The sequence below is a fragment of the Ursus americanus genome, chromosome 30, assembly GCF_024610735.1.
Source record: "Ursus americanus isolate L20-20 chromosome 30, mUrsAme1.1.p, whole genome shotgun sequence".
NCBI lineage: Eukaryota > Metazoa > Chordata > Mammalia > Carnivora > Ursidae > Ursus > Ursus americanus.
The window spans coordinates 26,133,214-26,160,938 of NC_142156.1; the positions used below are offsets into that span (position 1 = coordinate 26,133,214).

The 27,725-nt window shown below is 49.5% G+C and overlaps 1 protein-coding gene across 1 annotated transcript in view; it reads right to left on the reverse strand.

Moving 5' to 3' along the window:
- Window positions 1-6,969: 6,969 nt before the first annotated feature.
- The window catches only part of LOC148107469 (small G protein signaling modulator 1-like), an 84,560-nt gene continuing 63,804 nt past the window's right edge, over window positions 6,970-27,725 (reverse strand). The window contains 9 exon segments of the mRNA XM_087857173.1: window positions 6,970-7,148; window positions 11,592-11,674; window positions 13,599-13,723; window positions 15,669-16,243; window positions 16,246-16,255; window positions 17,598-17,666; window positions 19,154-19,336; window positions 23,208-23,336; window positions 26,899-27,044. Of these exon segments, the coding sequence (XP_087713299.1) occupies window positions 6,970-7,148; window positions 11,592-11,674; window positions 13,599-13,723; window positions 15,669-16,243; window positions 16,246-16,255; window positions 17,598-17,666; window positions 19,154-19,336; window positions 23,208-23,336; window positions 26,899-27,044 (1,499 nt within the window).

The following is a 27,725-nucleotide window of genomic DNA, read 5'->3' on the forward strand; positions in this document are numbered from 1 at the left end:
CACCACCCCCACCTTGGCAGCCATCTAGAGGGTTCGGCCTGCTGGCCCCTGAGGATGTGCACGCATGTCCGGGCCCCAGCCCCCAATGTCCCACAGGGGCTGATGGGGCTCAGGCCTGCCACCTGGTGCTGTTCTCTTTTCCTACACTGTTCCATCCAACCTGATCACCACCACCACTGCCCCACCAACAGTTCTGAACTGGAAACAGGACCAAGTTCCCTCCCCTTTTGCTTTTTATAACCAACCTATCCAAGACACCTCCCTCTCTGTTCTTGATCCCACCCCCACCACTCTGTTTCCATCTCCTTTTGACAAGAGAGTGTGTGGAGCAAAACAGAAAAGTATCTAGGACAGAACCCAAAAGGAAAAACAAGGGTGGCAGGACCCCACACATTGGAAATAAGCAGCCAAAGAGGGAGGAGAGAAACCAGAAGCATCTAGGGTAACAGTAGTCATGGGAAGAGAGAGGCTCACAGAGGGAGAGGGGAACCACCTAGGCATGAGAAGACAGGAAATGCCCAAGTGTCCACTGCCTTTAGCAACATGGAGGTCAGTGGTGAGAGTTTCAGGGGAGTGGAGAGGAGCAAGGAAGCCCGACGGAGTGGGGCAAGGGATGAGTGGGGGGAAGGAGAGGGAGAGAGTGAATGTAGACACTGCTTTCAAGAAATTTGGCTGTGAAAGGGAGGAGACAGAAGATACAGGATGGGGATGTGGCATCCTCGGAGAGGCTGGCTTTGTGTTTTGTGTTTTGGTTTTTTGGACGGGGCAGCATGAGTGAGTTAAATACTGACAGGAGTCGGCCAGCCGTGAGAGAGAGGCTGGCAGGGCAGGGGAGCTCTTTACCAATAGCTTCTGTCTTCCTCTGTGAAGCGGGAGGGAGGCAAAATCACCCACTAGGAGTTTGGTGACAGGTGGCAGGACCAAAGGACTGGGGGAGGGAAGCTTTGAAAGAGCTTTTGTGCTCAATGGAAGCGAAAGCCATGTGGGAACGTACACAGGAATTGCCATGGAGTGTTGGATGCCCACATGACCTCAGCAAACATGACTCGATAGGGGCAGCAAGCCGGAGGGAAGCATGAGTGTGATTTTGTGTGTGTGTGTGCGCGCGCGCACGTGCCAACACTCAGGTCCAGTCACAGAGATGGCCAGCCATCTGTCATGTCAGATCACTTCATGCAACCAGCCACTGCAGGCCACGCACGTGCTTTACCACAGTGACCCCTGGGGGCTCCAGGAAACATGCTACCTGGATTATACGCTCCTGGAGGGCCGGGATGGTGCTGTCTACAGTAGACACAAAGCTGGAAGGGTCCTTAGAAATCATCTAGTCAAACCACCCTATTTTTCACAAGTTAAAACTCAGGTTGGGGAAGGAGCCAGGAATCCAAGGCTGTCCTTCCCCAGCTTAGCCCAGCACCCTTTCTCCAGCACGGGCCACCCCTGTCTCCCTCAGTGCACACAGCCACCGCTTTGGCTTCTAGGGTAAGTGTGACTTTTCAAAGGACGGCTTTACCCAGTGCCAGGACTTGGTAAAATTGTAAAGTAGAAAGACCATTCGGTTTCTAAAGCAATACAACCTCTCCCAGTGATGCTAAGTGATTTACTAAAATCAAGTGTATGGCTCTGGAGAGGGGATCCGAGGGGATCCAAGGGACATTAACATTCCATGTCTTCGGATTTCCAAGGGGCTAAGCTTCTTGACTTGTGAAAAGCTGTTTCTTCTTCCGTTAATGTGACACAGAGTGGGTTAGAACAAGGCTTTCTGCAGTTCTGAATGATACCAGCAGAGGGCAGTCTACACCACCATGCATTACATTGCCTGTGCCTGTTATTTTAGGGCTGAAATTCACGTGGCATCAGTCACCTTTAACCACACAAGCGGCTCACACTTCTTGGCTCATCTCTTATTAATTCAGCAGTAGAGAGGTATAGGAGGGGAGAGGAGGAGAATGGGAGAGCTGGGTCCAGACAATGGGAGCATCATGAGAATGCTGCTATTTGTCTACTAAAAGCAGAGAGAAAATAGAATTTGCTGATATCACAACAAAAGGGAAAAGGCCCAGCTTTAGAAATTAGCAACTTCAAAGTCTAGTCGTTACAACCGAGCAACTCTTCTGAAAACTCGAGAAGGTAAGTACATCAAGAAAGGAGGAGTGCGAAACTCTAGGAATACAAACACGTAGGAGGCATCGTCCTGGTCTTCAAGGAACTGAGGGTGCCGAGGTGAAAGAAGGTACAGAGCCCCGAGTGCTCTGCGGGCAGTTCGAGCGGATTCAACCTCATCTAATCTGCATAGCTAGAGTGGAAGGTTCCTGCCAGGAATCAGAGGTTAGCCTGGCCAGGTTATGAGTCAGAAGTCAAGAGAGGGCATGCAGCAGTGTTCACGTTTATGAAGGCCTGTTATTCTTCTACACCATAATCTTAACTCCAGGGCACAAAGTTTATACTCCTCCTAAAGGAATTCACCGGAAGTCCCATAGCACTAAACCACAGCTTTCAGATCAACACTGCTCTCTCCCACAAGGGGCATAGGCCCATTATTGGGGCATCTTAGCCGAACAGAACTTAGAATTAGGCCACTCACCAATATAGTGGTTTGCAACAGATTTTATTCCAGACTTTTAAATCCCCTGGATCTCTGGCATTCCCAGGAGGGATAGTGTCCCTTAAACAGCTTCTCATAAAAATTGTCTGTGAGTGGCAAGGCTTCATATTTATGGCTGAGTAATATTCCAGTGTATATGTATTTGCCACCTGACCTTCGAATCGAAGAAACAAATGAACATGGTGGGGGAGGGGGGAAGAGAGAGACAAACCAAGAAACTGACTCCTGACTATAGAGACCAAACTGATGGTTACTGGAGGGGAGGCGGGTGAGAGGGGGTGGGTGAAACAGGTGACGGCGATTAAGGAGTGCCCTTGCTATGAGCGGCACCGGGTGACGTATGGAATGTTGAATCCCTAAATTTTACACCTAAAACCAATATTACACTGTGTGTTAACTGATTTAAATAAAAATTTGGAGGGAAAAAAAGTCTCTGTGACTTGTCCAGGTGTAGAGCACATTTAGCAAACTCAAGCCTCCAGATGTGGCCCTCGAACAGGACCATCGTTTCTACAACAAAGGAGCACAGACGAGAGATGAGGACCGTTGCCACCTCTGATCTGTGTGCATTTGGGGCCTTCCTGTCCTGATGAAATGACCCCCATCCCAATGAACAACTGCAAAAGCAAGAACAAAATGTACTCTGTTCTAAAGGCTTTGTCGCTTCAGCTATGATGTCAAAGCCATTCCCAGAAAGTGATTTTTTTTTAAGCCAAATTTCAGATCTTGAGACAGGTAGCAGAGAATAGTAGTTTGTGAAATGAATGGAGAAGCTAAAAAAGTGAGAACAGCATCTCAGATGCTCATTAATAGACTGAGTCCAGAACGCCTTTTAATGAGAAGGCAGGAACATCGTGCCTCAAACTCTCAAGAAAGTGGCCACCACCTGTGCGGCCAGTTCGGCCGGCCAGCGTCCCGGCCAGCCGGTATCGAGAAGCCGGTGGACCCGTCTGGTTCGTCTTCGCATCATGGAACTTAATACTTCAACTGTTCCCTCCAACCTCCAGCTTTTCTTGCTACCATGTAGCAGGTGAACTTCTCTCAAAGTTTCAAAGAAAATACGAAGCCTACAGCCAGGAATTCTGTCCTATCCTGCCACCATCTTATCTGAACCTATGGGCAGCCCTTTCGCATTCACTCGGCCTTCACATCTCTGGCTGCTTCATAGTCCCCTCCCTGCCCCGTCCTCTCAGGCACTTGACTTCACTTTCCCCTCTTTCCCATATAACCTCAGCCTCTCCTTACAAGCTTCCTTGCCAGCAGCCTTTGGACCTTCTCTCACCTTCCCGAAGTGAGCCCTCCCCGGTGGCCCCCACCAAATGCGCCTCATCTCTTCTTGTCCCAGCCTCGCTCCAATTCATCCACACTCCACTGTTTGCTTTTCTTTGGCTCCCGTACTCCTCAAGCCCCTCCGATCGAACTGCCCTCTGCTAAAACTCTCTTTTTTCCTTCCGGTCAGCAATGGCTTTGCACGTTGATAAACCTGCAGCCTCTTGGTTTAAATCTTTTGGACCTTTCAGAAGCCTTGAGCGCAGTTAACTATTTTGTTCCTTCTTGAAACACTCTTCCCTCAGCTTCCCAAGTGACCGCTCTCTCTGTTCACCTTCTGATTGGCCCCTTTTTCTAAATTTGCTTTGAGAGCTCTCTCTTCGCCTCCAGATCTTTAAACAGTAGAGTTAAACCAAGACTCCATCCTGGACACTCCTTTCTAGTTCTCCCTCGCAGGTCTAACCTCTCCCGTGGCTTCACAGATTCATAAAGCCCCAGTCCCTAACTCCAGGCCAAATATCTGCTCCAGGTGGCAGACCTCCACCCCAGCTACCTACTTCCCATCTCCATGGGGAGGTCTCACTTGCCCCCAGCCTCTACAAATCCAAAAGGAATGGCTGGGTCTCTTCCTCCCACACAAACAGCTCCTCCCTCCCTCTCCATCCCTCTCCCCTCGTGAAAGGGCACCTCCATGCTGAAGCTCTTCGTGCTAAAACCAGAGCTCATCCTTGACCCTTCCCTGCTTCCCTGTACCTCCCCACTTGCACCCAATGGGTTGTTGAGCTCTGCCTATCCTGTCTCCTAAGTATATCCCCAACCCATCTACTTTTCTCCATCTCCACTCCCTCCGTCCTACCCAAAGCACCTGTAACTTTCACTGTAGGACACTCCCAAAAGCATGTTAAAGATTTTCCCCTTTGCACATGCTGCCACACCGCACTTGGTAGTGAGGACACAGCTTCAACTTAAATCACTGAAGATGTGATCCTTAGCCTGGTGTCAGGCTGGAGCAACATGGCCCTCCCATGTGGTCTCACCACCACCCAGTCTTCCCCCTGGATCCTGGGTCCCAGACCCATGGGGGCATTTCATACCATCTTGGGCACCAAAGTCCTCCCGGCCGGGAATCTTCTGCCATGAGATCCCCCCTGACTGAGACAATCTTCTCTCCTCCCCTGCCTCTCCCCTTCTCCCTCCCTCAGGCTTTCCTCCTCTGCCCAGCCCAGCCTGGCTAATTCCACTCACACTTTAGAATCTCACCTTTCACTTTACTCCCACGGGGACATTTTGCTGATTGCCACCTGCCCCAGAAGAGGTTATACCCTTCTGTGTATTTACAGCATTTCTCCACAGCACCACACTGGTAATTAAAGAGTTGTTTAGTTATTGTTAAGTGGATATCTGCTCTCCTAAACTATAGACTCCCAGAAAGCAGAAACCTGTGCCTGGCTTTGCACACTGCCGCTGCCTCCCTAGGGCCCAGGGCAGTGCTGGTATTAGCAGACACTCAATAAATATTTGTGGAATGAATGAACCCTCAACTCAGACTGCCATGTGGATGAGAGTTGTAGCAGAGCCCCTTAGGCACCTTTGCAGAGCCTCGAGGCCTCATGAGTCCCGGATCCTGCTCTTCATGGGCTCTGAGGATGATGGTCATGCATCCCAGTTTGCCCAGACCAGCCCCAGTTTACGCCTGTTGTTTAGACATAATTCACGTGTCCCTTTCACTCTCAAAGGGGTCCTGGTTTGAACTGTAAGAGTGGTGCTGCCCACGTGCCTCTTGTCCCCAACCCTGGGGAGGTCACATGAGTGGGTGGAGCCTGGCGTGTAAGGGAGCTGGACCCCCAGCGTGAGACCAGACCCAATACCTGGATTCTTCCCCTTTCTCACTGCCGAGGGGACATCTCAGGGTTTGGCTGGGGCGGCCCCTCAGAGGCACGGTCCCGTGGACTGGGGCATCAGTCGTGATTAACAGCGGCAAGTTCCCTGCTATGGACTCCCCTGCCGCCCTCCTTTTTATCCCTGCTCCCTCTTCCTTCTGCCTCCAGCCTTGATTTCTAGAGAACCCAGGCTAAAAACCAGGACTGACTTCCACGGGGCCCCAAAGGGAAGAAGTAAATCTGGAGAGTGGGAGAGAGTAAGTATGAGAAGACGCACTTGGGCTCAGGAAAACACCTGCCAGCACCAAGTACGTGCTTGTCCCTCTTCAGAGGTCATGAGTTCCCTGTCATCAGAAGTGTGGGCATAGAGGCTATACACTGTCAAACAGAACACCATGAAGGTGCGTCCGGACCAGACCCACCTCAGCAGACTTCTAACCACCTTTCTGCCTGAGGCTCCCAGGCGCCCTCTTGGGGGAAAGGTAACCAATCTCAAGTACTATTGTGAATAGAGAAAGCAATTGACACGTGGGTAAACGGCTCTTTGGTTCAGAAACCTTCTCCAGAGAGCTCTTTTCCACAAAAGTTCTGGCTCGTCATGTGCCCAAATAAAGGTATAATGGCCAAAAGATCAAGGCTTAAAAATGATGAGAAACACAGATAACTCCCCAAACATTCATACCTGGCATAATGAGCAGGCACAATCCATCTAAAAAATTTGATCTTGAAGATCTCATTGGCTGACACGTAGTAACACGCTTAAACTTTTTTCTCAACTTAACAATTCTAAAGAAAGTCAATTTTATTTTTAAGTTAATTTGTTTAAAAGCTCCGAACATTCTTAGATAAAGTTCATATCAACCTCCCATACTCTCAAGCTATAGTTTGGGATGGTTTTCAAACGGGAGGTAACTTCCCTTCTCAGGGACGCTTCACTAAGCACAGTGTGGACACCAGCAAAAATGCCACGTGGCTTCAGCACCTTGAACGTGTCGAGGAAGGGAAAGGAAGCCAGTCCTGATGGCGCCCTGGCAGCGACCAAAGCTGCCGGCCCAGGCGAGCACACGCATCCCCCCGGTAAGTCTACAAAAAGAGGCGCAGCCGTTCTGGCCACTCGGGGCTTGTGAACGTGGAAGTCGTCGGCTGCAGCGGTCGGGGGAGGAACCCGGCTTTGGGAGGCGGTGTAGGCGGCCGCCCAGGATTCACAGAAACCATCTAGGCGTGACCGGACTCTGACCACAGCCGGAAGAAGGGCCAGCACATTCCTGCCAAGGGGACCAAGAAGTTAGGCCGGGGGTCGGGACCCTCGGCACACAAGCTCCAGTGCCAGTGCGGGGGCCTGGGGTGCTCCGTGGGGAAGGCGAGGCGCACAGCACTCAAAAGAGCTGCAGTGACTTGACAGGGAAAAAGAAAGGGGGGGGGCAATGCGCGCCTCGGTGCCTTCGGTGGACACACGGGGCACCCAGCACCCTGGATAGAAGGCTCACAAGAACCCTTTCAGAGCCCCCCACTGTGGCCTGCGACCACGGTCCCCGGCGGGGCCCCGGCTCAGATTAGCCCCGGAGCCCAGGGAAGAGAAATGTGTAGGTGGGACCCAGCAGAGGCGCCAGTGCGAGCAGCTGAGGAAGGTGCACAGGCACCGCCGTCCCCCCACGAGCTTTGGGCATGTGCCCGACTCATTTTTTATTCATATACACATTTGCCATTCACAAGGGATATGTCCTAAAGCCATCTAGAAAGCCCCCACAATTCGTGCGCAGCGAGGGGAGGCGGGGGCGGCGGGCATCAGCCCAAGCGCTCACTGGAACAATTTCGCGAATCAGCTTTTCCTTTCCCTCTGTGGAGGGTGTGTTGAAGCTGTACACGACGAGGCCTGGAATTTAACTTGATTGCAAAATTCAACTTTTGCCCACTCATTGCCCTCCTCACCTCCGTCACCAGATTGCTTTTCAAGGCCAGTTCTCACAAATGAACCACGCGCATTTCGCGTTTCAAGCATTCACGGGAGCAACCCGCAAGAAACCGCAGGGCAGGACCCAGCCTTCCACCTCCGTTCTCCAGCTACGGGGCCCTCCTCTTGCCTACACCTCTGACCCAACTTCTCAGTGACATCTCTATGCCGCTGACCTTTGCACCTGTTGTCTGTCCTGGAAAGAACGACGCCTCTTATTGCATAGGATTAAGCTATGGATATTAGTAAATGTTCAAAAAACCAAGCGGAAACCACCTGATGCTGGGGATGGTCCTGGCCTCAAAGGATGGCGGTCAGAATTTAGAGCTGAGAGGAAGCCTTAGGTGGCCCCTCACTTTACTCCCATACTCACAGGGGTGAGAGCTGAGGGGGTCTAGGGGACTTGCTCCCTTGAAGAATACGTAAAAAAACTTGCCCAAGGATGCCCGCTGGTTAGTGGTAGCAGTGGAACTAGAATCCAGATCAAAGCTTGTCCCATGTCACGGGCTCCCCATGTTTACATAGCATGTGAGAGCACATTTACAGCGGCACTTGGAAACTTATGACTCTAGATGCCTTCCTCTTCAGTCGCTGTCCCCTAAATGACAGTCAACCACATTCAACAAGCTATGAAGCGGCGCTCACCGGGCACTTCCTATGTGCCAGGCACTATGGAGAAGGAGTCAAAGGAAGGACAAGCTGTCCCACTGCTCAAGAGCTTACAATCTAGTTGGAGAAACAAGACATTTGTCCACTAGAGTTTACTGAGTGGCCATGTGCCAGGCACCACTGGCGTGAACTAAACTAGACCTCACTGAGCTTCCCACCCAATGGGGGAGACAGGGCAAAAAGCAGACAAGTAAGTAAGAGGAGTCAAAGCGGAGCTCATGAAGGGTGGTGTGGTGGACAGTGTCTGCACCACTCTCAAAGACTGGGGGGCGGGGGGCTGGATACCATCTCTTCTCTGAGGTGTGATGTGTGAGTTGATGCATCTCGTAACCACAAGGGAAATGGTCCAAAGGAAGAGCCTTCCCAAGCAGAGGGACAAGGAGGCACAGGTTGACATGCCCCACATACAGGACGAAGGCCAAAGGAGCAGGTAACCCAGGAGAAGAAGAGTCCGAATTGAGCTCAAAAAGTCAGGCACAAAGCAGACCACGCAGAGCCCTTAAGCGCAGGTGGGGAATTGGGATTTGGTGTAGGAGAAGGGCGTCCTCTGACCTTCCAGGCACAAAGCTGACTGAATAGGAATCGGCATATGTACTGCCACAAAGACTCATGCCACGTCCAGGGGAGGGACTGCGTGGAGGTGAAAGAAACTGGTGAGGGGGCCGAGATTCCTGCCCAAGGGAGCAGAGCCAAAAGTGTCAGAAGTAAAGCACAGGCCCGTCTGATTTCTGAAATGTACAACACGTGTTTATTACAGGCCTCGGCAGAGAAAGGCAGCTTTTTATGATCCCGAGTCAATTTTGCATACAGGAGCTAAATATACAGGCAGAATAATTATTTTCACTTTTTGTTAGAGGTGGTAGCACACGGGAGAGATTGCTCCTTTGGGAAGAAGAGGAACAGCCTTCCAAAAGGTGAGGAGGGCAAGTGCAAAGGCACTCAGCTCTGGGGCCCTGTTCAGGGTGGGGGCGGGGGTGGGGGAGAACCGGAGAGGTGAATGCACTACCTGGAGTTCACCGCCAGGTTTCCACCGAAATGCTATCCGCATTAGAGTCAGCTTGTCCATTTGTACAAAAAATGCAGCTGGGATATCGATAGGGATCACACTGACTCTAGTCAATTTGGAGAGTACTGCCGTCTTAACACTACCAAGTCTTCTAATTCACAAACATGACATGTCTTTCCATTTACTTAGATCTTTTAATTTTTTTAAAGCTTTTGTTTATTTGAGAGAGACAGAGTACGTGAGCAGGGAGGAGGAGTAGAGGGAGAGGGAGAAGCAGGCTCCCCAATGAGCAGGGAGCCCGACATGGGGCTCAATCCTAGGACCCTGAGATCATGACTTGAGCCGAAGGCAGACGCTCACCTGACCGAGCCACCCAGGGGTCCCTAGATCTTTAATTTTGTTAACAGTCTTTTACAGGTTTGGTATATAGGCATACTTGTTTTATTGCACTTCTCTGATACCGCTTTTTTTTTTTTTTTTTTTTTTTTTTTTTTTTACAAATTAAAGGTTTGTAGCATCGAGCAAGTCTATCAGCACCATTTTTCCAACGGCATTTGCTCACTTTGTGTCTCTGTGTCACATTTGGGTAATACCTGCACTGTTTCAAATGTTTTCATTATTATCATGTTTGTTACAGTGATCTGTAATCAGTGATTATGACTCGCCGGGAGCGCAGATGATGGTTAGTATTTTTTTTTTCTTTTAGCAATAAAGTATTTTTAAAATAAGGTAAGTACATTATTTTTCTAGACATAATGCCACTGCACACTTAACAGACTACAGTGTGGTGTAAACACAACTTGTATATGCGCTGGGAAATCAAACAATTCATTTGACTCGCTTTATTGCAATATTTGCTGTATCACAGCAGTCTGGAATTGAACCTGCGAGTCTTTCACTTCTTCTGTTAAGTTTATTCATAAATATCTTCTAAGATGCTATTACAATTGGAATTGCCTTCCTAATTTCGCTTTCGGATTGTTCAACGCACGTGTATAGAAGTACCACTGACTTTTGTATATATATCTTGTATCTTCCAACCTTGCTGAACTTTTTTATTAGCGCCAATATTTTTTTTGGGGGGGGGGAGGGAAGCAGGAGAGGAAGAGAGAATTTTAAGCAGACTCCATGCCCAGTGTGGAGCCTGACACAGGGCTCGATCTCACAACCTGGAGATCACGACCAGAGTCGAAATCAAGAGTCAGATGTTTAACCTACTAAGCCACCCAGGCACCCCTCCAATACTTTTTTTCTTATTTCTTGGGATTACTATATGCAAAAATCACATCATCTGCAAATAGATAGTTTTACTTCCTTTCCAGTATGCTACCTTTTATTTCTTTTGCTTCCCTAATTGTCCTGGCTAGAATCTTCTGTAGCAAAAGTGGACATCCTTATCTTTTTCCTAATCTTAGGAGGAAAGCATTCAGTCATTCACCATTGAGTATGAAATAGCCGTAGGTTTTTCTTAGGTGCCTTTTATCGTGTTTAGAAAGTTTCCTTCTATTTCTAGTTTGTAGAGTGTTTTTAACATGAAAGGGTGTCGGATTTGGTCAAATGCCATTTCCTCGTCAATTAAGATGACCATGTCATTTTTGTCCTTAATTCTATTAGTATAGTGAATTACATGGATTCATTTTCATTCGTTGAACCAGCCTGCGTTTCTGGGATAAATCCCATTTGGCCATGGTATATAGTCCTACTATATCTTGCTGGAATCAGTTTGCAAGTGTTTTGCTAAGGATTTTTGTCTTTATATTCATAGAGGACATCAGTCTGTAGTTTTCTTTTCTTGTGACATCTTTGTCTGGTATAGGTATCAAGGTACCAATGGGTCCTCATATAAGGAATGGTCTTATAGAGTGAGTCGGAACGTATTCCCTCCTATTCTACCTTTTGGAAGAGTTTGTGAAGAACTGGTATTAATTCACCAGTGAAGACATCTGGGCCTGGGTTTTTCTTTGTTCCCATTCACGTTTGTACAATCAGTGGCTAGCGAAGGCCTGGCGGGGTGTTGGGCACCTGGCGATAAGTGTTGGCTAATGTGGAACGAACTTTTTATTTTACTAGGACCTTGGTGTGGTCACCAACAGGTCCTCTGAGCACCTGCACTGACCCATTCCATGGAGTCACAAAATGAGGTTCACATCCCCTCCTCTGCAGTAGGGAGAAAATTGCACCCCTGGCCCTGAGTGGGGAGGACATACTCACCGTCATCCAGGATGACCAACAGTGGAGCCAGGAGGTCACGTATGCCCTGGACATAGCCGATCTCAATGTGCTGCCAGATGTAGCTTCAAGAGAGACAAGGGGCCCAAGGATGGCACTCACGACCTGTCTCTCCAACCCGCTCGTCCTCTCCCTCCTCCCTGACGCAGTTCCCCACCCCTCACCTGGACCACTCATTCCTTCAGCTCCCACCTTCGTTCCCTTCCCCCATCTGACACGCTTCAAATATCCTATTCTCAGGCACCACGATGGCCTTCCTAAAGCCCAACTCAAAGCACCACATGTTCACAGGCCCCCCACTATGACAAGACAACATGCAAACCCCTTCGCTGGGGGTACACGGCATTCACTGTCTCCTCCCCATCACAGCCCCACCACCTCCTGGTACTTCCTCCTCTCAGGCACACATTCATGCCCCTGTGCTTTGCCCTAGCAGTTCTGTGCCTGGAGTTCCCATCTGCCCCCTTAATAATAACTAATATCTACTGAGCATTTACTGTATACTCAGCCACTAAAAATGTATTACACCATGAAATTCTCAAAATAATCATATGAGAAAGGTATTATCATATCCCGTTTTACAGATGAGGAGACTGAGGCCAGAGACACAAGTGACATGCATAGAGTCATACACCTAATAATAAATGGCAGAGGCAGGATCTGAACCCAGGTGGCCTCACCACAGAGTACATATATGCCAAGTGGTTTCTTGAGTCTCTCCTAATTTTGTCAAAGGCCATCTTGAATGTCACCTCCTCTGTGAGGCCTTCCATGATTTCTTCCAAGGCCATAACCCAGAAAAGGTTGGTTTATCCTTCCTTCTTCCCCAGCACCTTTTCATTTTAATGTAACATACTATATTAAAGTTCATTATATTTGTATCTCCTCAACTCAATTTTGAGAGGCAATGATTGCTTAGGAGACTGTAAAATAGAATAGTTAAGGGATAGTACTTATTAATAAAAATGAGTTAGAGCAGGGATTGGCACACCTTTCCTGAGAGGTCCGGATAATAATTATTTTCAGCTTTGCACGCCGTGCGTTCTCTGTCTCAACTACTCAACTCTGCAGAAGCAATCATAGAGACTATGCGAACGAATGGGCATGGCTGGGTTCTAATAAAGCTTTATTTACAAAAACGAGTGGTGGGCCGGATTTGGCCTGTGGGCTACACTAGTATAGCCCTAACCCTGAGTTAGAGCAGCCTGGAGAGATGCCCACGATGCATGATTAAGTGTATAAAGCAATTCGTAGAAGACAGAGTATTAATCCCATATAGATAAAATAAAAAAACATTAAAACACATATGTACTCATGTGATATTATATAATACACACTATATTATGTTATTTACACATAAATATACACATGGCTTGGGAGGATGTTTACTCAATTGTTAGCAGTAGTTTCTTCTAGGCGAGGGGGCATTATGACTGGAGAGGGAAGCAGCTTCTCTTTAGACCTTAGGAACTTGTGGTTTCGCTGGGTGATTGAGGTTTTTAATAAGCCTGAGTTACCTTCTTATTTTAAGAAAGAAAATATTCAGTATGTAGTGAAAAGTAATGAGAGGCTCCAGGTCTTGGCTTAAGGAAACAAAGCACAAGACTCTGGAGCCCGAGAGACGTGAGTACGAGCTCCTGCTCAGCCAACTGCCCGCTGGGGGACGGGAGCAAAGCGCTGGCCTTCAACCTCCATCTCCTCCCCTGTGGACGGGGGTAACACTTCACCCCACGGGCTTGCTGTGAGGACGAGATGAAACAGTGTTTAGTGAAGGGCTCAGGAGAGTGCCTGTATACAGTAAGTGCTTAATAAATGCTCCCTGTTGTGATCATTGCTCGGATTGTTATCTTATTGTCAGCGTGGGCTGGTGTAAACGCCAGGTGGGCAAGGTGCCAGGGGCAGAGGCTGCCGTCCGGCTGGGCTCCCTGTGAGCCCCGTCTCTGCCACCCCTCCCGCCCCCCCCCCCCGCAGACCTCCCCATCCCCCCACCTGCACATGATGTTGCACAGCTTCTCCAGGTTGGCGGGCGTGAAGTACCACTAGTTGCGGTCACACCTCTGCACGTCCTTCTCGATGCGGTGCAGGTTCACCGTGTACAGGTCCAGGAGCTCCGGCTGCAGACCCAGGGGACGGGGAGGAAGGAACAGTTACACCCCAACTCCTCCCAGAGGTGGGATTCCAAGGGTTCTCCCTCCTCCCTCCTCGCCCTCTCCTGCTGCCACTGAAAAGCATGTCCTCTCCCTGGCCCGGGTGGGTGTTCGATTTCGTTTCTGTTGTTTCCCCCGAAAGCCTCTTTTCACTTTGTGGGATGGAAGTTCTTTTAGCTTTTCTCCCTTCTATAAAACAGAACAATTCTCTAAGGTGCACAGACGAATGGTCCCCGTTGAGTGGACGAGGGTTATAACCAGCTGGAGGGGCAGCGACCCTCCCCCACTGAACACCGGACAGGAAGAAGGGAGGAAGCGAGCGGGAGTCTGGTTCCCACCATATGCTGGACTTACTGCCTTGACCCCACCTGATGAAAAGGTCCAATGATATGGCAAGAAAAATACGGAACATTCCAAGGCCAAAATTTAACCCAGAAAGGCAAGAAAATACCAAATCTGGCTTCTGCCTTGAAGGAAGCTTCCAAATTGGCAAAACATAAGCTTGGGTTGAATGGTTTTGGGGTCTTTCTCCCCTAAGGTAAGGAATCTAATAAGAGACTTTCCTGCATGAAGGTGGGACCCCCTCAAAAGCCCCATCCCTGGTAAGGGAACCCCGGAAGAAAAACTAACATTTGGGTTCTCAAGGACAGCTGCCTGTTTTGAATCAAGGTGTCAGATGAACTGTAAAATAGATCTCTCTGGATAATTAACAGCTTTGAATCAGATTTACAACATACACAGGTGCATAATTCAAAAGCAAAAGTAACCTCCATGTACAGGTGGAGAAAAATCTAAGATGACAGCTATCCATTGGGAGCAGTGGACCGGGGAAGGCCACTGGAGAGACTTCGCGAGACATACAAATGAACAGAAAACCTCATGTGTCCGCAGTGTTCCAGGAGAGATTTAGAAAACTGGCAGAGTGCGGAGGCTGGGGGCATGGAGTGATGACCCATACGTAGCAAACGTAGGAAAAGACAACAGAGATAAGGAAATCAAAATGCATCCGGGGAAAACAAAATTGTTTTTGTAGGAAAGAAAAAGAAATAGTGCTTCCTACGTGGTGTATACATTCTGTTGTTATACGAGTGTGAACAAGAGCCATTTAACTGAAATCATTGTAACTGTAGTGGATGGATGGGGATGGGAAGGTGTCACTTATGGGGCGAGGGTGTGGGTGTGGAATGTCTGGAATTGCAGAAAAAAAGGGGAAAAAAAAGATCAAGAAGTAGCAATACAAGTATGTTATTTACGGACACAGGGGTAAACACCAGATAACTTGGGCAGAGTAAGTAACCACTATGACCTCTGGGGAGGGCTCCACGGGGGCAGGTGGGGGGCACTTCTGATTTCCTATTCAGCCTTGTCTGTTTGACTCTACAAACTATGGGCATGTGTATCTTAGATAGAAATAACAAGTTCTTCAAAGGAAAATGGAAACACAACTCCTGGCTCCGAAAACCTCCCGTTCAGTTGACATCCTTTGGCTTGGACCTTCTGGCAAGAAAGCAAACTTGAGGATTTAAAGGACGTTGGACCTGATCGTACGCCAAGATACTCATCCTCAAGGCTGCTATTGACTGAGAGGTCACCGCATGTCAGGCATGGAGGACCGGACTCACTAATTCTGAGAACAGCTCAAGAGAGAAGGTACTCGACTGATAGGGAAACTGAGGCTCAGAGACATGAAGTGGCGTGCCTCAGCTGGGATTGAACCTGGGGTGGTTTGAACAGCAGAGCCTGGTATGATATTGTCCTCCCTCCCAAAGGGGCTTTTCCAGTGCAGCCTCTGTGCCTGGGAAAATGTAACAGAGCAGAGGTCGTGCTGGGAAACTGAGGCTTGTGGGACACGCCCACCCTCCCGCAGCTGTTAGGTGAGAACACGGAGTGGAGGAGAATCCTGGTGACTTACAGAGTAAGTGACGCCGCTGGAGGACACGGGTGATGCCTCGTTGTTGGCAGAAACGGCCACGGCCAGAGAAGCCAGGGCGGGGAAGAGACTTTCCATCTCGGGTTCTTCTGAGAGCTTGTCCTCACTGTCCACCTGGCTGTGCTTCTCCACCTCACCGCCCCCCCAGCCCTCCATGGCAGCCCCCTCCACGGGCAGGGCCACGTCCATGCTGCCGGTGAAGGACATGAACTCGTCCATGCTCTTGTTGGCGAGGAGGTCGCTCTCCAGGCTGTCCTGCATGGCCAGCTCCTCATGGGGGGCCTCATCCCAGGAGGTGGTGGCCTCACTGCTCTGCCCGTTCTCCACGCTGCTGTCCCCAGGCCGAAGTGCCAGGGGGGCATTCTGTTGGGTGTCCATGACACTGTCTTCTGTGCTCAGGCTGGGCTCCGAGTGCTCCGAGAGGCCCGAGGAGACGTTGTGGGAGGAGGGATGGCCAGAGTCTGGGAAACAGGTGCCATTCACCAGGTTCCCATTGGGGATCTTGGGCTGTTTCTCCTCCAACCTGCCTTCTGCCTCGACTTGCTCCACTTTGTCACAGACTCAAACACCTGAAGACGAGGTGCACAAAAACAGACAGACAGAGAATGTCCCCTGTGGCCTGGTTCCAGCAGCCGCCTAAATATCCATCAGCAGGGGACTGGTTCAAATATGGAACATGCACGTGGAATACTATACAGTTGGGGAAAAGGATGGGGTGGAACCAGGTATGATACAAGCTCCCGCTGTGAAAAATAAAAAAAGTGACCTATTGCATGGAAATGCATAGAATAATCCAGAAATAAGGAAGCACTGAAATTGCCTGAGGAGAGAGTACTAGGGAATTCAAGTGGCAAGGAGCGTAACTTTCATCACACAAAATGATAGGCACATAGTTTTTAAAGCAAAAAATTGGTTAAAAACAGAAGGAACAGGCTAGAAACAGCATAGTATATCCACGTGCTTGGCTGTTACGGATTAATTTTCAAAAGTACTTTGATAATGTATGAACTACCATGGAAAAGCCTCCAGGATACATCTCAAAGATTGTTCTGTGGTTCTTTGTGTCCTGAGGTCAGATCCTATCAAGGATGTAAGACCATGTTCCAAGGGAACACGAAGTATTTCTTCTCTGTGTGTTTATGTCACCAATCTGATTTGCTGTTAAAATCACGTTTTTGGTTTTTCAAAATTTCTTCTAGATTCAACTGTTTTAAATTATGCAAAAAAAAAAAATGTCCCTAACTCCAAAGTTGGAACTAGGAAACAAGGGCTATTCAGGGAAATGTAGCTTCTTTTCCTGAGCCCTCCCTTGACTCCTGCAGGCGACCATTCTGATTCATTTCTGGCTTATTCATCCATTGTTTTTGAAAATAGGTATATTAATATTAATATTCCCTCTTGTTATGCAAGAGGTGACATAGTACACCTATTTTGGGGGCTTTGCTTTTTTATTTAATATCACATGAGACGAGTTAACATTTCACTGAATAAAATGGAAAGCTGTGGACCAACACACATGATGGCATTTATGTAGAAATTTTCAAAAATTACCAAACATTGCAATATGTCCTCTATATACCGTGTACATATTTCTGTGTACGTACAGGCAATCAGTAGGGTCTGACAGCACACACAGCAAAATGATGCTATTTCTAGGGAGGGCAAGTGGGTATTAGGAATGATCAAAGCCAAATTTAGCTTTTTCTGCAATACTTTAATTTTTTACAGGGATTCATATATTACTTGTGTGCCTAAAAACTCCATTTTTAATGCTAGCATGAAAAGCTAAAACAAATAAACCCTAGGTGACCTATAGATGATGGACCTCCCATCCCTTTACTCCAGGTTGGAGGGAGAGGGTGGGTGGGGGAAGGGGAGGATGGGGAAGGGGCGGGGCCTCTGGAAGGTCACCTGTGTGCTGCTGCTGGAGTCACTCTGCAGGCGGACATGCTGGCGGCCTGAACTGCAGCTCTGGGAGGACTGATAGAAAAAGGGGCCGAGAGAGCAGGGGTGAGGCTGTATCCCGGCTTTGGGGCCCTGCTCTCAGCTCAGGCAGGGATTCTGTAAGTGCGGCCTCATCTCTATTCCTGACTTGGGCAGGTCCCTTCAGGGCCTCAGCCTCCTATCTGTACAATGAGAGTGGGGGGGGGGGTATCCCTCTGCTCCCTGGAGCCTCAGGGCCACACAGCAGCCAGGGGACCCCAGTTCCCACTCCTGCAACCGCAAAACCCTACCTTTAATTGCCCTGTACTTGAGACTTCCGCCTACTATTTAAGTTCAACTCCCAGTGACTGGTTGGCACTAATGGCCTGATTTTTTTATTCCTTTGTCTACATGCTTTTGCCCTTAGAACTTCTCATTCCTGCCTACTCGGCTGCGAGGCTTGGCCCTGGGACCTGCGGCAGCCCGGGGATGTGAGCAACCTTGCCAGGGCAGACGTTTAACCAGCCCTCGTGTATCTCCACTTTGTCTATGATCTGCGTTCACTATGAGAACATGCCCAGCTCTGCCTGCTGGACGATGGGACATGTGGGGCACATCCCGGTCACCCCAGACATGGCAGAGAGCCCAGCGAAGATCAAGAAACCTTTTAGCGGACCAGGCGCTGACAGCGGGCAAGAGTGAGCCCTGCCAGCCCCACTCAGAAGTGCTCCGCTGGGGCGCCTGGGTGGCACAGCGGTTAAGCGTCTGCCTTCGGCTCAGGGCGTGATCCCGGCGTTATGGGATCGAGCCCCACATCAGGCTCCTCCACTATGAGCCTGCTTCTTCCTCTCCCACTCCCCCTGCTGTGTTCCCTCTCTTGCTGGCTGTCTCTATCTCTGTTAAATAAATAAATAAAATCTTTAAAAAAAAAAAAAAAAAAAAAGAAGTGCTCCGCTGAGCCAGACCCACGAGGACACATTCAGGGCTCATTGTCAGAAGTCACTGACTTTTGGTGGTCGCTTGCTATGCTGTGCAGCGTGACTGCTGGCAACCCGATGAGTGTGCCTCGCTGGGGAAGAGAATTAACCTTGTTCTCAGCTCCTTCTTTGGGCTGCCAAGCCGGCGCTTCGGTGAGGGCGGAGAGGTGTGATGTGGCCACGGGAGCGTTCCCGACATTCCAGAACGCGGTGCTCAGCGCGCATGTGCCGAATATGTGAAAGTCGAGCGCTGTGCCAGGCGCTTTGTATGCACGATCTCACGTGAGCTGCACACAAACTTCCCCTATGCCAGTGGGTGTTCCCTTTAACAGATGTGGAAATTGAGGCCCGGAAGTAAAGGTGCTTGCTGGAGGCCCCGCAGCCAGAAAATGGTGAGGCTGGATTCCAATGCAGGTCTCTCGAACTCCAAGGTCACCTCCCACCCACATGCTAGGGGTGACAGCTCCAGACAGCCGTCACCGTCCCTACAAGAGCTACGCGGAGCAGATCCCTGCCTTTACCGCCCCTCCCCCACCCCCGTGCTCCCAGATGGGTGCCGCCCATCACCTCGTTGCTGATGGTAGCGTCCCTGTGCCTCATCTGGTGCAGGTGGCCGTCCAGGCTGGCCCCTGACGAGCATTTGGCCAAGGCAGCCGCGTGGGACTCCCGCTCCCTCTGCCGCACGATCGCCTCACAGCCCAGCCATTCGGCCATGGTCTGCGCATAGCACGCGTGAATCTGCTCGTCCACCTGCCGGGGCAGAGACAAGGTCAGCCCTGGGGAGAGCCAGCCCAAGCCAGACGAGGACGCCAGCTCCGACCTGGGAGCCTGAGCCCCAGAGACACCCCAGATGTCATGGACATCCAACGGACACCCACTATGTGCAGGGCACCGGCTGGGCCCTGAGGGTACACAAACGTGCGCGAGGCTGCATCTTTCTTTCAATGTTCCCTTCCTCCCTCCTATTCATTCATTCATTCATTCATTCATTCACACATTCAAATATCCGTGGAGCCAGGGAGCATACTAAGCCCAGGGCGTACTGAAGTGAGAGGACTGTTTCTTTCCTTTCTTATTACCTTCTCTCCTTCCTCATTCACTCATTCACCCCTAATTCGGGAGGCACCTACAATGTGCCAGGTACCCACTCCACCACCCGTCCACCCTCCCCCCCCCCACATTTACTGAGGGCCTCCCACGTGCCCTGTGCAGGGCCAGGTGCCGAGGATACAAAGATGAACAAAACTGACCCCTCCCTTTACTTACAGGAGGACTACAGATTTCAAGCATTTCCCTTGTGGCATGTCAGCGGATGGGAGGGTAGCTGGCCTTGTTCCTGATACACGGCCTGGGTAACCAAGGCTCTGAATCAGCCCGGCCTCTGGGCACAAGTCGGGACAGACAGGCTGATCTAAGTAAGGGTGTGGACAGGCATGAAGACAGAAGGCAGGGAGCTTGCTCCGTGTCCAGGTTGGGAGGGGTGGGGAATCCTTTAGCTATTCAGGGCTTCCAGAGAGAGACTCAGGGTCCACCCTGCCCAAGGCCTGTCCTCCCTCCCACGGACTTCCAGAAGATTCATCCCAGCATACCTCCCCATTCCCACTGCCTTTCTAGGCTAGGTTTCCATGACCCTGCACCAGGACGACCCCAGCAGCCTCCTTCCCGGTGCCTGCTTGTCCCAGCCTGGCCCCTCCTATGAGTTTACCCCTCAGCAGCCTCCTCTTTTTTCCTCCCCAGCCCCACCTCTCACTGTCACCCCCACCCTCCTGTCCTTTATGTGCCAGCCACCATGTCCACCATGCCCTTCCCGCCCCTCCCCACACAGATACACACACACACTGCATTATGCACGAGTCTCCCCTTGGGCTTAGCTCTGGCTGGCCCCTGTTCCTAGAGGCCCTGCCTCACCCCCATGGCCTGGAAAGAGAGCAGGTAAGCCTTCTGCCTGGTAGAGGTGCCTCCTATGCGCTCTTACAACCCTGGGTTTGCCTCCATCGGACTCTGCACGACCCCCACTAACCTGGCAAGGACCTCGTCTAACACACCGCTGGGTCCCCGGTCCCAAGCACAGGGCCTGGCACACCAGAACGCTGTTCCTGTTCACCGGGAGCCCAGCAGGCAAGGGGGTGAGGTGTGGCAGGGGCCTCCCGCTATTTCCGAGACGATTTCAGACAGTTCACTGGCATGGGGTCTTATCATACAGAATCACGGTGTGATTTCTATTTTCAGCTCCCCTTTAACTTTTCAGATTACGGGGAAGGTCAGTCTGGTGCTACAGTGTCTTGAACACCTCCTATCACACTTCAGAAACCCCCTCCTGACAAAGAGAGAGCTGGCCTCAGGCAGGCTACGGCATCTGCGTGGAACTGAATTATGTCCTTTTGTCATATCCTATTTGTTTTTATGGTTTCCTTCTATTACGCAAGTCATGTCAGTTTTCCATTGATGGCAGGGATACCAAATATCTTTTTAAATAAGCTATATACATAGTGAGTCAACTTACTGACAAATGTATAATAGCACAGGTGGTACTCGGATATGGAATGTTAATACCACCAGGTTTTAAGAACTTAGTATGAATAAAAGAATGCAGAATCTCTCGATAATTTTTATATTGACTACAGGCTGAAATGGTAATATACTGGGTATGTTGGGTTAAATAAAATGTATTATTAAAATTACTTTCACCTTGATAAAATGATACAGACCTACCCATACACACACACACACACACGCACACACACGCGTGTGCACACACACGAGATACTGCAGAAGCTGGTGAAGTCCTAGTGAGGCCTGTAGTCAAGGGAGCTCTATGGTGCCCACGCTAACGTACCGGTTTTGATAATGAGCTACTGTTCTAGGCGATGCTTCCATTGGGTACGGCAGGACCTCTTTGTCACAGTTTTTGCAACTTCTTGTGAACTTATCATTTGTAAAAATATTTATGGGCATCTGTTCCTTTCTACTTTCTGAAACAGGACTACTAAAGCATTAACCGAACACTCAGGATCAACGTAGGTGCCCCGGTGTGCTATCGGCTGGAGACGACTCACAGCAGGGTAGCATTAGACCAATGCAACGGAACGGGAATCCACACTAACGGGCCCAACTGATTGCTGACAGGGACACAAAAGCAGTTCAGTGCAAGAAGGATGGCCATTTTGTCGAATGGGGCTGAAGCCGCTGGACGTCAAAGGCAAACAATGAACCCCGACCTCAACCACTCCCTGTATACACAAAGGAACTCAAAATGGATCACAGACATAAGTGTAACACGTGCAACTATAAAACTTTGAGAAAAGAAACATAAGAGAAAATCTTCGGAATCTAGGGCTAACTAAGCAAAACGTTCTTAGACTCGACACCAAAAGCTCAATGTACATGAGGAAAAATTGGTAAACTAAACCTCATAAAAAATTTAGACATTTGTTCTGCAAAAGCCCCATTAAGAGGATGAAAAGACAAGACACAGACTGGGAGAAAATACTTGCAAACCATTTATCCAACAGAGAAGGAATATCTGGAGTGTATTAAGAACTCCCGAATGCAACAGTAAAAACCCGAACAATTCAGCTAGAGAATGGACAAACGACGTGAGCAGACACCTCACCAAAGATACCCAGATGCCAAGTAAGCGTGTGCAAAGATGTTCACTGTCACTGGCCATTTGGGAAATGCAAATTAAAACCACAATGAAACCTCCTTGACACCTGTCTGAGTGACTAACGTAAAAAACAGCAACGAGACCAAAACTCCAGGGAGGGTGCAGGTGTGGCTCACTTGGATATTGCGGGTGGGAAGAGAACACAGCTCAGCCGCTGCAGAAGCTGGACAGTTTCTCCCAAAACTAAGCATGCATAGTGTGCGTCCCAGCATTGTACCCTTGAGCGTTTAATGATGACTTACACTCCCACGAAAACACGAATGTTCACTGCAGCTTTCTTTGTAATAGCCCAAACCAGGACAAAACCCACCTATCCGCCGACAGATGGATAGTCAAACTGTGATTCACCCAGGCCGTGGGACACCATGGAACTCTTGGCCATAGAAAGGACAGACTGCCAGGGGATTATGCTGAGTGAAAAGGTCAATCCCAAAAGGTTAGATACGACATGATCCCATTTCTACAACATCGTCCAAATGACAAAGTTGCAGGAAGGAGGAACAGACTGGTGGTTGCCAAATGTTAGGCCGGGAGGTGGGGCTCAAAAAGGGTAACACGAGGACCCTGGTAGCACCGGAAGTGTTCAGTATGTTGACTGGGGTGGTACACACACACACACACACACACACACACACACACACACGTCAATGCCCTGGTTGTGATACTGTATTATAGTTTTGTAAGATGCTACCATTGGGAGAAATTGGATAAAGGATATGCGAGACCCTTCTGCATTATTTCTTGTAACTATGTGAATCTATAATTATCTCCCAAAATAAAATTTTAAGCAATGGCATCTGTGGCTTGCATTGTATTTCTACCGGACAGCCCCGCCCTGGGGTTTCCTGGCTCCCCCACGTTCCCCTGCCCCATCTTGGTCCAGCATGAAACCAGAGCACCCCCAGCCCCACCTTTTGCTGCCAAAGACCCCACTGCCCATCAGGGGCAACCAACCTCCTTCCTTTCTGCCTCTGTCATCCCGAACTGGTAGTGGCCCTGGAGGAAGGGCCACACAGCCTTGCGGATCTCTGGCTGGATGCCGCCATAGGAGATGAGATGTAGCAGCTCCCGTTCCTCGTAGCTCTGTGGTAGGTGGCAGGAAGTAAAGGGTTGGTCAACAGAAAACCAGAAGGAGGGCTCCGTGACCTGGCAGCCCTACTTCTCAGACCTGGCCTTTAGAGATCATGCTGTGAATAAGCAAAGCTGTGTGTACCGGGACAGCCATCCTGGCATCATATGGGAAAACCCCCAACTGCCCGCTGACGGAGGAACAACGGATCCCTACATGGGAACACCACATCGAAAGGGCAGGAGGAGAAAGGGCAGGACGCGCATCCGTGAGAACTTACACAAAAAGATGTTCAAAGTGTATTATTAGGTGGAAAAAAATCCCAAGAGGCGGAACATATCTAGTGTGAACCCATTTTTTTGCAAAAAATCCCAAAAGGTCAGTATAGAATGAACGAACATTTCTACTGAATTTTTAGTCGATGTTGTGCATTGTGTCGATATGGCAGCATGAGTTCAAAGTTATTAACCTTGATTCAGCTCAAAGAAAATTGCTTAAAAGCAAATCAATCCCAAATGAACATTTCCAGCTGGTTCTTCATGCACTATGACTCCTGTGCACACTAAGACGACTTTAACAACTGTTTGCTGTATTGTCCAATAGATTTACTCTCTTTTCAAAAATTCACTTTCAGGCAAAGACTTTGCAGTTATAATTAGTCATGCTGGGCACCCAGCAGGCCCAATCTGTTCATGTTTGTGTGTGTGTGTGTGTGTGTGTGTGTGTGTGTGTGTGTGTGTGTGTATGGAAAGTACCAATGACTACTAGAAAGCTACTCTGAAGGGTAGTAGGGTTCTGTTTCCTCCTATCTCTTTACATTCCAAAATTACAAGCATATGTGACATTTTTTAAAAGTAAGCTCAATGCCCAGCATGGGGCTCAAACTCACAACCCTGAGATCAAGAGTCACATGCTCTACTGACTGAGCCAGCCAGGCATCCCACTGATTTTACATCTTAATGCACGTCTTAGATGTACCCAACCACAATGGCAAAACCAGCCATTCTTTTGTCTTTGTTGGAAATTTTAACTTGTATTCTGCAGACAGCCTTGTCAAAGCTGCTTAAAATCCGAGAACTATTTGTGTCCGAGGCTGTAAACGCTTCATTAAAAAGCCACCTGCTTGGGTCCTGGAGCCCACAGCTGGACTCCATTTCCCAGCCTCCCTTGCAGTTAGGTGTGGCCACGTGATGAGGCGCTGGCCAATGGGATCTGGCAGGATGTGCTATAAGCCATTTCCAGGCCAGGGCTTTAAAGGAGCAAGTGTACTCCCTTCAGACTCTGCATCCCCCCATTAACCCTGGAGGATGGTGGGGCCATGAGAATGAAAGGCCCCTGAACCTCTGGAGGGAGGACAAATGCCCACTCGCCAGGAATGCCCACCTAGGACTCCTCACGGAGCAAGAAACATACCCCATGATGTCAAGCAACTGAAAAAGTGGGGACATTTGTTATACTGCTGCTCAGTCCACCCTAATACAACAATGCAACCAAGAAGGGTAAAAATACGGCCCATTTGTGAAAGGACTGCAAAAGTGTTAGACGAAAATTTTTCATTTTTGACTAATTTATTTGATCAACCAACTTGTACTTAGACTAGTACCTTCCAAACTGGGGGGATCACTGAAGCGTTTGGGGAACTTCCAAAAAATATAAATTCTTGGGCTCCACTCCCAGAGATGCTAAATCAGTAACACTGGAGTGGAGCCCAGAAGTCTATATCTTTCGAATTCCTCAGGAAATGTGCACTCTCCCAGGCCCCCGGGGATTATGAACACTGTGACTTTTTTGAGAAAGTAAGCTGGCATATCTATTTAAATTTTAAATGCGTATCAATCAATTTCTAGGAATCTACCCCTGAAATAAAAGCACTAGGCAGAATGGTATGTGCTTATGAAGATGTTGACTGGAGCACTGTTTGAAATAGTTTTTAAAAAGAGAAAGAGCCCCGTTGTCTATCATTAGGGGAAGATTTGAATAAATTATGGGCTACTCATCTGTGAGGTGTTAAGGTGCTAGCATTTAGGACTTCACCTACAGATCTGAAAGACGTCTTTTTTTTTTTTTTTAAAGATTTTGTTTATTCGACAGAGAGAGAGAGACAGCCAGCGAGAGAGGGAACACAAGCAGGGGAAGTGGGAGAGGAAGAAGCAGGCTCATAGCGGAGGAGCCGATGTGGGGCTCGATCCCAGAACACCGGGATCACGCCCTGAGCCGAAGGCAGACGCTTAACCGCTGTGCCACCCAGGCGCCCCTGAAAGACGTCTTTGATATAAACTGAAATTGTTGCTTAAAATACAAATATAACATCACCTCATTTTAAAAAAATAAGAATTACAGACATATCTATGTAGACATATCTATGAATGTATAAGCACCAGAAATATACATTAGGGTCTCTACATAACTGACACTATTCATTAACTCAGGCGATCAGAACGAACGCATTGTGGCAGAAAGAAGGTAACTAAACAATTTTCGTTTTATACACCTGCATTCTTCCTTGTTTGAGTTGTCCCAGTAAGCAGGCATTCCTCCTGTTGTTCAGAAAAACAGCTAATTTTGGCCAAAAAAAAATGTCAAATAACCCTTCTGTTTGTCCAGGTTTGGGAACCAGTTTGTTTCTCCCAGAGTCCCCCAGCATTCCCAAATCAATACACAGGATAGCACCTTTCCCCAGCGTGGCGAAGCCAGGCCCTCCCCAGGGCCCGGGTGGGAAGGCACCCGGCGGACTGAGCCACCGCGTTCGTCCCGCGTGGAGAAATCAGGTCTCTCTTCTGAAAGCCTGCTGCTGGCGGCAGTGAGACTAGTGTCTATCGAAATCGATTCTGCCTTCCACACCAGCCATGGAGGCACTTTTCCAACAAAGGTCCCTGTGGCCCCACACATTTGAGGGATTGTTCCATATGCTCCCCCCCCATCCCACCCACCCCCGTTTCTTGAGACCGGCAAGTGTATCAGCCTAGCCAAGGTTCTAGGAAGTGCTGCAGGGTACAGAAAAGTTGACTCATCTTGTTTCCCAAACTCTCCGACCGTGAAGCTTTTTTCCACCGTAAACACCTTCCTTGTGGGGACATTTGCCTTCTGATAAGAAAATCTTAGAAATCTGTCTCCGGGTGAAATATCTAATGGGAGGATTCTCTGGCCCTGAGGCAGAGGGGCACGTGGCGGGCTTTCCTCCACCCAGCTGCCTCCTCTGACTTCACTACCTCCGTCACTCTAAGTAGTTCAACTGTGCTGTAAGTTCCTTCCTGCTGGGGACTTAAAGCACTTCTTGCACCACTGAGCATACAGCTGGTGCTTAATAAATGCTTGGTGATGGATTCATTCTTACTCCTTCTAGATGAGAATATGTACTTTCCATCCTCCTTGATCCTCACCCTTACAGGCAGAAGTGGGCTGTGGGTCTTGGAACTCTCAAGAAGGGAAGGGCCTTTGCGTTGGGTATGCAGAACCCAAAGGTGTCATAACAGCCTCAAGTCCTCACAAGCAGGTGGGTCTACTGCTCAGATAACCAGACGGTCCCCCCACAGGCTCTGTCTGCCCCACTGCAGACCGAGCCAGGCCAAGCCTTACTGTGCTGTCCTGAAGGTACTGCTCCCAGATCCTGGCCGTCAGCCCGTGCCCAGCATCACAGGGCGAGTCTGGAGACACGATCATGTGATTGACCAGGGCTGACAGGTGGGTCCTCACGGTGGACAGGTGTCTGCAGTAGGCAAGCCCTGGAGAGGGAGGGAGGGAAAGGGCCATCATCCACCACCCAACCCACCTTGCCTTGTCTCATGGATCTCAAAGCACTGCCCCGCCCGCAATCCCAGTGAACCCTCATGACCTAGAAAGTCCCACCATCCCTTTCTTCCAGGCGAGGAAGGGGCTCTGAGGGGCAAAATCCCTTGCTGGCCTGACTGCTTAATAGTTGGGTGAGCCTGGAGACGTCCGATCACCTTTCTTAGCCTGGGCCAGGGTGACATTATTTCTGCCAGAAGCCAAGGTATTTAATCCATGGGCAGAGGCCGGGAAGGGGCGGCAGGAAGGAGGTGGTAAGTGACCCCACAGGCTCGCTGTGCCTCTGGGTGCCTCCAATCTGTCCCAAGGGAGGAGAATGGCAGAGGTGGACGAATCTTGTGCAAAGTGCAGCTGGATAAAGAAGGCCCTGGGAGATGTACCTAGTTTGCTTTCAGAGATGGCTCTGCACTCTTAAAGGGTTTCCCACTAACCTGCTGCCCCTTACTTGCTCTGCCCTGGGCACCTGGAGGGCACAGTGCCTGGTACACAAGAGGCAATCAGCAAATGCCAGAGTGTGTTTGCTCTGCCTGTGCCCCCGCCCTCTGACTCTCCCTTACCAAGGCCCAGAGAGGACCCTTCTGGGGCCTGAGGACAGGCCCCTACCAGCAATGAGGAGG